The sequence below is a fragment of the Mobula birostris genome, chromosome 2 (genome assembly GCF_030028105.1).
Source record: "Mobula birostris isolate sMobBir1 chromosome 2, sMobBir1.hap1, whole genome shotgun sequence".
Lineage (NCBI taxonomy): Eukaryota > Metazoa > Chordata > Chondrichthyes > Myliobatiformes > Myliobatidae > Mobula > Mobula birostris.
This window is the reverse complement of record NC_092371.1, coordinates 14,494,931-14,504,375: the sequence shown is the minus strand read 5'-3', so window position 1 is coordinate 14,504,375 and position 9,445 is coordinate 14,494,931. Positions and strand designations below refer to the sequence as shown.

General features: G+C 43.9%; 1 protein-coding gene across 2 annotated transcripts; it reads left to right on the top strand.

Annotated features, from left to right (window-relative positions):
• Positions 1-3,047: 3,047 nt before the first annotated feature.
• On the top strand, positions 3,048-8,564 carry LOC140207802 (immunoglobulin kappa light chain-like). 2 transcript variants are annotated; one of them, XM_072276374.1, is made up of 6 exons: positions 3,048-3,253; positions 3,902-4,231; positions 4,315-4,635; positions 6,030-6,119; positions 7,957-8,006; positions 8,252-8,564. In XM_072276374.1, the coding sequence occupies exons 1-6, from the start codon at positions 3,106-3,108 to the stop codon at positions 8,312-8,314; spliced, it is 1,002 nt and encodes a 333-aa protein (XP_072132475.1). In that variant the 5' UTR covers positions 3,048-3,105; the 3' UTR covers positions 8,315-8,564. The 2 variants fall into 2 exon arrangements, with proteins under 2 accessions (XP_072132475.1, XP_072132469.1); XM_072276368.1 differs by lacking the exons at positions 7,957-8,006; positions 8,252-8,564 and having other exon boundaries at positions 6,030-6,426.
• The last annotated feature ends 881 nt before the right edge of the window (positions 8,565-9,445 follow it).

Below are 9,445 nucleotides of genomic sequence, written 5' to 3'. Positions count from 1 at the left end.
CAGAAGTGGGCTGAGAAGTGGAAGATGGAGCTCAGCCCGGAGAAGTGTGAGGTGGTACACTACGGAAGGACAACTTCCAAGGCAGAGTACAAAGTAAATGGCGGGATACTTGGTAGTGTGGAGCAGCAGAGGGGTGTGGGGGTACATGTTCACAGATCCCTGAAAGTAGCCTCACAGGTAGATAGGGTAGTTAAGAAAACTTATGGACTGTTAGCTTTCATAAGTCGAGGAATATAGTATAAGTGTCGTGGAGTAATGATGCAGCTCTGTAGAACTCTGACTGGGCCACACTTGGAGTAGTGTATCCAGTTCTGGTCGCGTCACTTTTGGAAGGATGTGGAAACATTGGAAAGTTTACAGAGGAGATTGACCAGGATGATGCCTGGTTCAGAGAGTATGCGTTATCATCAGAGATTAAGAGAGCTAGGGCTTTATTCTCTGCAGAGAAGGAGAATAAGAGGAGACATGATAGAGGTGTACAAGATACTAAGAGGAATAGATAGAGTGGCCAGCCAGCGCCTCTTCCCCAGGGCACCACTGCTCAATACAAGAGGACATGGCTTTCAGGTAAGGGGTGGGAAGTTCAAGGGGGATATTAGAGGAAGGTGTTTTACTCAGAGCGTGGTTGGTGCGTGGAATGCACTGCCTGAGTCAGTGATGGAGGCAGATAAACTAGTGAAATTTAAGGGACTACTCGATATGGATATGGAGGAATTTAATGTGGGGTGTTATATGAGAGGCAGGTTTTAAAGGTTGGTACAACATTGTGGGCCGAAAGGCCTGAACTGTGCTGGCCCTTTTATGTTCTATTTTCTAGTCTTTGTACAAAGATCAACAGTTATGGTTTCGGGCAAAGGCCCTTCATCAGAACTGAAAACTTGGAGATGAGGGGCAAAGAGTTAAAAAGATTTAATTTGAAATTCAAAGCACAACTGCGGGTTTGGACCGAAACAGCCGAGTTGTGCCACAACCAAATCGGTGCTCGAGAGGGAATTGACGTTCAGTAACAAGGAAAAGTATCAGCCGTTATACAAAGGCAGCAGGACGTGCTGTTATCATAGACGTCCAGTGCACTGCTGCTGTGGAAATTGCGGGCAGACTCAACCACGATGTTACTTAAGGCATCCTTTAGTCTTGCGAGGCCATGGATCTGCGCCTGGAAAGTCTTCTCTCTCCAGGGTGCAGGCCTGGCCAAGGTTGTATGGAAGGCCAGCAGTAGCCCATGCTACAAATTTCCACTCTCCACGACACCATGTTGTCCAAGGGAAGGGCATTAGGACCCATACAGCTTGGCACCAATATCGTCGCAGAGCAACTTATGAGTAGGTGTCTTGCTCAAGGACATAACACGTTCCCTCGGCTGGTGCTCGAATTCACGACCTTCAGGTAGCTGGTCCAATGTCTTAACCACTTGGCCACGTGCACACAATGTATCTACAGTATTTCATTTTCAAACGCTTCGAATACTGGTAACTAGTTGCAGCAACAGTGAACCGTTAAAGTGGAAAACATGACCGAACTTCTGTGTGGGTTTCCTGTTTCCGCAGTTTTGTCGATGCAGCCCAAAGGTCAGCGTCTTAGCATTAATGTTATATGTCACATTAAACGCACTGCAGCCCACAACGAGCATATCTGTGGAAATTAACCTCATATACTGCACCCTGTGTTACGTTCTGTGAACCCGAGAATCGCATGTGAACATTCAAACCTAAATAAATAAATAGAAATATAACACCGGATGAACATACTCTTGGGGCACTGGTCACCTCCAACAGGATCTGCATCGATATTTAATGTCACTTCAACGAATCCTGCGTAATCCTGTAACCATGTGACCGAGGAGCAAAATTCGGCTATTGAGCGCATCGAGCCTGCGCCACTATTCTATCCTGTCTGATTTGTTTCGCCGTCAACCTGCCTTACTTCTAATACCTTTGATGCTCTTACTAATGAAGAACCTATCAATCTCCGCTTTAAATACATTCAATACATGGCCTCCCCGGTCGTCTGTGACTATGTGTTTCACAGATTCGCCACCCTCTTGCTAAAAAATTCCTCCTTATCACTGTTCTGAAAGGACGTCATACTATTTTAATGCTGCACCCTCTGTTCATAGACTCTCCCACAATTGGAAACATCGCCTCCACCTCCACTCTGAATCGGCCTTTCAATATTCTGTTACTGTTGTTGAGATGCCAACCTACTCCACCCACCACCAGCAACACCAGTACCGTTTTCTAAACACCTGCAAGTACAAGCGCAGAGCCATCAAACGCTCTTCATATGCTAACTCTTTCATTCCCAAGGTCAGTCTGGTGAACCTCCTTTATACCGTCTCCAATGGAATCTCGTCCTCCCTGTGATAACGGGCCCAAAGCTACTCACAATCATCCAATTGCTGTCTGGCCAATGCCTTGCAAAGCCTCAGCATTTCAACAACGCGATAGGAATCGCCATTAATTATAAACGCCGTTCGCTATATGAATATAGTGACTACAAGAGCAGGTCAGAGGTTGGAATCCCAGACCGAGTAATACATTTTGACAACGCCATCAATTTCCACCTTAACACAGGTCACGAATGCAATAGAATTCTCTCTGCCGGTCTCTATTGGTGTAGTTCCGACAGGGAAAGCTCCGTATCGTTCATTTTAAAGTACTCCTATCAAAATTGACTGCAGTTACCCTCCCAGACAACTCCAACAGCTGTTCCCGAACGCTGGGCAAGCAGTCCAAGTGTAACAGGGACGGGAATACACCGCTACAGGTTCTCCTCCAAATCGTGAATTACCCTATTTTGTACATCTGTTTTCAGCCAATGTCTCTCGTCCTAATGTCTCTGGTACCCTTACAAGAGGGGCTGCAGTAAGTACACACAGTCGACTCATCGCAGCTTCTGCAGGATTTAATCTAGAGGAAATGAATGCGGCTTTTGTCAGCGATACACATGTCTGCACCCCGGAAACCATGGTCAAAGCATGCTCTGTTTGGCAAACTCTCTAAACAGCACTTGTGACGAACAGACGGGGTAACCTGGTGCAATATGCACAAGCAGCAGGCTGGATGAAGAGGCCCCGCCCCGGAACTTCGGCACCGAGCAGTGTCTATGGCAGCTGAGAGGCTGCACAGAGCCGCGGCTGAAATTAATCCAACTCCTCGGAGTCGATCACAGCGCCGCCGACTACCGGCTCGAGTCCAGATGTTGATGGAACTTTTGACCCTGTTCGTTACCATTCAGATGTTTCGTGTTTGCGGTGAGTGAGTCAGCCTTGCTAACTTCCAAACAAGATCGCCCGAAATGTTTGGAGAAATGGGCCCTTGCATGTTTGTATTTCCCAGTGGAAATATTGTTCGGTTATAAAACCAGATCAATGATCTGGATTAGGTTACGCACACGACCCTGGCCCCGCTCTCTGCATCCAATCTCCCACGAGAGTGGGGAAATAAATTTCAGTGAAGCATATAAATCTGGGTTACAAAGCTAGAATCTCATTAATGCTGATTCTAAAACTACCTAAATAAATTATAAATATTTTCTCGGTAAGTCTCGCTCCTTTTCTATTGGTGAAGCCTATCGCACTAATCCTCTGTGCCCGTATGTAACGCGAAACCCAACGGAAAATGTTTGGCGAGAGCTGTCTGAAATGGCCACCAAACTTCTCAATTTAAGTTCACCTGTGGATAGATGGACAAACTAATTTTGCCGGCTAATGATCCGGTAACTGAATAAAGAAAAAGTCTTCCGAATTTGACAAGGTAACATCTCTTTTCCTTCTGGTCGACCGTTAGGTGTTTTTGAGATACCTTATCCAATAAGTACAAAGTAAAACTATCAACTATGGGCGATGAGTTTTAGTTTGATTCCGTAGTAGATAATTTTAATTAACTGATAGTAATTCCAGTTGCAGAACTCAGGCCGTTTTCTGAGAGTCCGTCTGTAGTGACTGCACATGTTGGTAAGACGGTTGAACTCTCCTGCGAACTCACGGACAGAGTGGAGGTCGCAAGCAATGTGTTCTGGTACAAACAGCGTGCGGGCGAACCCCTGGTAACGATCAAATCCACGGACTGCCGAAAGACCGGCTGTAGGACTGCTTACAAAAAAGGTCCGGGCGATCACACATCAGTGCTGGAAATCCGGGACATCCGGGTGGAGGATGCGGGTTCCTACCACTGTTTTGCAACGGATAGTTATTCAACGTTTGTGAAAGGATCCACACTACTGGTTGGAGGTAAGAGAACTCGACACTGGGATTATAGTCCTCCATGTACTTCATGTGAAGCTGCAATTAACGGTGTCTCAATCTCTGTCCAGACAGTTCCACCAACCGGACCTACATGCTGGTATTTGTCCTACCGTCTGAGACAAACGGGTCGGTTCCGTTGGTATGTCTGGTCGGCGGCCTTTCTTCCAACCAGATTGTCATTTACTGGAACATATCGGGACGGACCATGGAAGGATGGAGCGATACTGGCACTCTTGACCCAGACAAGAGCTATAGTGTTAGAAGTCAGGTGCTGATTCCAGTGGAAACATGGAGGAGCGGCGGAGTCTGCACCTGTATCGCACAACTGGGGGGTGCGGGAAAGACCATAATCAACAGCGTGTTCAATATCACCATTGAACCAGATCAAGGTGAGGCGATGTTTTGTACATCAAGTATTGTTACTAAGCTGTGATGGAATGCCGAAATAGATTCTATGGGCCGAACGGCCCAATTCTGCTCCTTTGTCTTATGGACTTACGGTCTTATGTCTGCGGGAATAACTCGCTGGTTCAATAACGACACAGTCAGTGGCCACACATTTTAATTCCACATCCCATTCCCATTCTGACATGTCTATCCACGGCCTCCTCTACTGTAAAGATGAAGCCACACTCAGGTTGGAGGAATAACACATTATACTCCGTCTGGGTAGCCTCCAACTTGATGGCATGAACACTGACTTCTCTAACTTGCACTAATGCCCCACCTCCCCCTCCTACCCAACGGTTATTTATTTATTTATTTATTTATATACACACATTCTTTCTCTCACTCTCCATTTTCTCCCTCTGTTCCTCTGACTATACCCCTTGTCCATTCTCTGGGTTTCTCCCCTCCCCCATTTGCTTCTCCCTGGGCCTCCTGTCCCATGATCCTCTCATATCCCTTATGCCAATCACCTGTCCAGCTCTTGGCTCCATCCCTCCCCGTCCTGTCTTCTCCTATTATTTTGAATCTTCCCCTCCCCCTCCCACTTTCAAATCTCTTACTAGCTCTTCCTTCAGTTAGTCCTGACGAAAGGTCTCGGCCTGAAACGTCAACTGTTCCTCTTCCTAGAGATGCTGTCTGGCCTGCTGCGTTCACCAGCAATTTTGATGCGTCTTGCTTGAATTTCCAGCATCTGCAGAATTCCTCGTGTTTGAGTTTTACAGTCAGCATTAATTTGTATGTATTATTTTTTTAAGAATGTGCTTATCTCCACCATTGGCTATTCAACCCTAATAGCCCTTTGAGCAGCTGGGGGTGAACCTCCTTCTTAACTCTGTGATGTCCGTGATGATCTCACAGTGCGGTTGGGATAGGCTGCCGGGAATCAGACACGGCAACGATGAAAGAAAGGCGCTGTTTTTCCAAGTTGGGATGGTGAGCTGGGGAAATGATTGTAAGCGGCAAGATGGCTGCGAGGAAAAGCGAAGAAACAGTCTGAAGAGCCGTATAACCTCATGCGCTATTGCATTCTCTGCGTCCTTCTTCATCTGACATTGCTGTGGGCTTCTGGTTGTACAATACAGTTTGAGGATCAAAGGTCAAACTTGTTCCCTATATACATTTATACGTATTAGGAATTTCTTTTATTTGCTACTCAGGGCACGACATGCAGCAGAAGTAAAAAATTTCAAAAGTTATAGAAATAAAGATTGATATATAAATAATTAAAAGTGCATCAACTGATGTAAAGTTATTCACATGAAACCAAATGAAATCGCTAATAATATGTTCTCGGAAACCATGAATTCACCAAGCAACATTTCTCTTTCTCTAGGCTGGTGTCTTCCCACTGCGATCCTCCTTGGGGTCCTTGCCTTCCTGGTTATCCTAATCATTATTCGGATCTCTAAAGAGCGGAGATCAGGTGAGGGTTGGCTTTTCCCAATCATATCCATATATCTATTAACAGTTACCGCGGTCCCTGTTTCAAGGCACTGTGTGATCACTGCTGCCAATGGGTTTAGAAGGAGGGACACGGGAAGGAGTTATTGCGGGAAGTGCGGCGAATTGGACTGAAATCGAAGAGGATAGAGATCCGATGTCTCAATCCCTGAAAACCTTTTTCCCGCCATCAGTGGTGTCTCTGTGTATGTTGCTTATATTAATATTATTGCTGCTTTTTTTATTTTATTTCCTGAATCAATCTGGTAAAACCTGAGGTACGGAAATAGCCAAGCATAGCCTCAATTTCTGGGAACTTTGTACTATTCTAGAGGTGCTTAGCATTGTCGTTCTCTGAAGATTTACAGAAATATTGCTGTGTAGGCCTAAAAGTTTAATCCTACCTTCTAGAGACCTTGAGGAGATATTCGTTGTAGATATCACTTTTAGGACATGACATACCCTGTTCATGTTCTATAAACTTCCAATTTTCTCTTTTAATTCCGCATATATCTGGTGTTGTTCACTTAATGATTTCTCTATATTACGGCTGTATGGAATGGCTATGTCTATTAAGTAAGTTGTTCTTTCTTGTTTTTTTTTCCTGTAATATTATATCCAGGCAGCTACTGCGGATAGGTGTATCAGTAGTAATATTTCGGTCATAATATAATTTGTCGGACACTGACACTAAAACTGAATTAGGCTTATATTTAGAATAAGGTACAGTGTATTTTATGAGTTTGGATTTTAGAACAAGATTTTGTTGAATGACAATTGATTGTGCTTGGGTAAGTAATCAGATTAAGATAAACTGCTAGAATGTGCTGGATTGTTTCTGGTGTTTCCGGGCATTTTCTGAATTTATCGTCTTGTATTTGTTTGTCTTTTGTTATATATTTCTGATGCTTTTGTGTTACCCACCTGGTCCTGTCTTTGCCCAAGGAAGAGTTCTTCAACTCTGAGCTAGGCATTCGACCTTTCCTTGTCAACATCTGGTCTGCTCGGATCATGGAAAGTCTTCCATGGAGAATTATGCTCTTCCATTTGTTACCCTTTTCTTTTGTGATGATAATTCTTTCATTTTTCTGAATTATGCCTCCATTGAAGTTTGGTAATGCACCCAATACTCCTTACGAATGCTGCAGAGCGTGGATACTGAATACTGTTTTCTTTGTCGAAAATAAATGTTTAACAGTTTTGTCTAACTATTATGTAGATTTTTAATCTCTGTTATTCCTCTTCCTCCTTCTGTCCGAGGTAGTGTTAATCTAAATACGTCAAGTGTACAAAGTGTTTTCTAACATTTATCATTTCAGTTCCTATTTTTCCTTCTAAAATTTCGGGATCGGTTTCAGACAAAGATATTATGCCAAATGAAAGTGCTTATATTATATTGTGAAAGTCTTTATTCCCGTCGTTCTATTTTTACTATGGGTGGAATGGGTGGAGGTACATCCACCCCCTAACGTGGAGGGGGTGTAAAGCGCTCGTTCCTTCCACTAGCTTGTACATCAACCTCGGGCAAGGTGCAGCACTTGCTTGGTACATGGAATTCCATGACAGCGCTGTTTGTGTATTTGGGAAATATTCTCATGTTGGGTGTCATTTTCAGACTTGGAAATGAACAAGAATGTCGCGACACATATGAAAACCATTGGTGAATTTGAAATAATTAGAAACTATTAGCAGAGTCCAACAGCTGGTATATTGGAGGCCACTGTCATATTTGGATTGCTGGCATATAAGACATTTCTGAAACTAATTATTAGTTGGCCATGCCGAATAATAGTTCCAATTCATGTTCTTTCAATATACAGGGACCCGTGGTCAATTAGCGACGCACCAAATACACGGCAGTGCGGCTCAGGTACGTATGGTGACTGTAACCCGTTGTAAGATTCACAAATGTGATGTTTGTGATTGATTACAAAGAATGATGAGTTTGAGCGGAGTCCGCAGGGAATTATGAAACGTAAGCCGTACTTTACTAATCTGCTGCAGTTATTTAAGGGGTTATCTCGCAGAGGAAGGTTGGCACAGTCGTGACTGTTGAAAAATGGTAGATCATGCTGGGCAATATCTTTGATTGCCAATGTTTGCTATACATTCCAGTCCCAGGCACCGATCCTTTACGCCTCTCTCGAGTTCGCTGCGTCATCCTTACCCCGCAGATGAGAATCTGGTTGGAGGGTTACGAAGAAATGGACCGAATCTGGGGTCACACTGAAACCCACGGAACGAATCATCTGACGCTGTTGGATTGACAAGATTTCTGCGGCTCATCTGATATGTGAATATAATGTTGGACTAATATTGATGTCGTGATTCTGGCATATTCTAAACTTTAAGTGAAGAACAGAGGTTTTTTGCATAGTTTCCGTAAGTCTCATCTTAAAACTTTCCTCTGTGTTATCATTTTGTATTGTCCTTTGTATAAATTAAATATATTGTAACATAATAAAAACTGTATTGCATTTATAAGTAGTCACTTTCTGGTTTATTCTGCCTGTGGTTACAACTTACTCTGCAGATCAGCTATTGTGCATTGTGTCTTATAAGATTGCCTTTATATTCATTGCACTTCTTTGTGTTTCCATTGTGCTTTATGCTGCGTCGAATCCGGAGTAATAATCATTATTTTTGATGTAGCTGAAGAACGACAAAAAAAAAATCTTGACTCCTGAATTTTGAGCTGTCGAGACCGCTGTTTGGACAACAAAGATGCACTTGGCGAAGTTAAACGTCCGCATCTGACCAAGAGGTCTTTGGCCTGAGAGGGAAACCATCGTGGTTTTATACCAAAAACCATAAGACCCCATGATATACGAACGGAATTACGCCATTCGGCCCATCGAGCTCGTTCCGCTATTCCATCATGACGAATTTATTATCCTTTTCACGGCATTCTTCCCGAAACCTTTGACATCCTTATTAATCAACGACCAATCAAACTCTGCTTTAAATATGCCTAAAGCTTGGCCTCCACAATTGTCCGTGGCAATCAATTCTATAGATTCATCACCCTCTCGATAAAGAAATTCTCCTCATCTCTATTCTAATGGGACGACCCTCTATTCTGAGGCTGTGCCGTTGGTCTTAGGCTTTCCCACTGTATGACACATCATCTCCAAGTCCGCTCTATCTGTACCTTCAATTGTTCAGTATGTTCTACTGAAATTCCCCACGCCCCACCTCCCGCCCCCCAATCTGCTAAACTACAACCAAAAAATGGTACTCATCCGTTCACCATTTCATTCCCGGTGTCATTCTCGTCAACCTTCTCTGGATGCTCTCCAACGTCAGCAC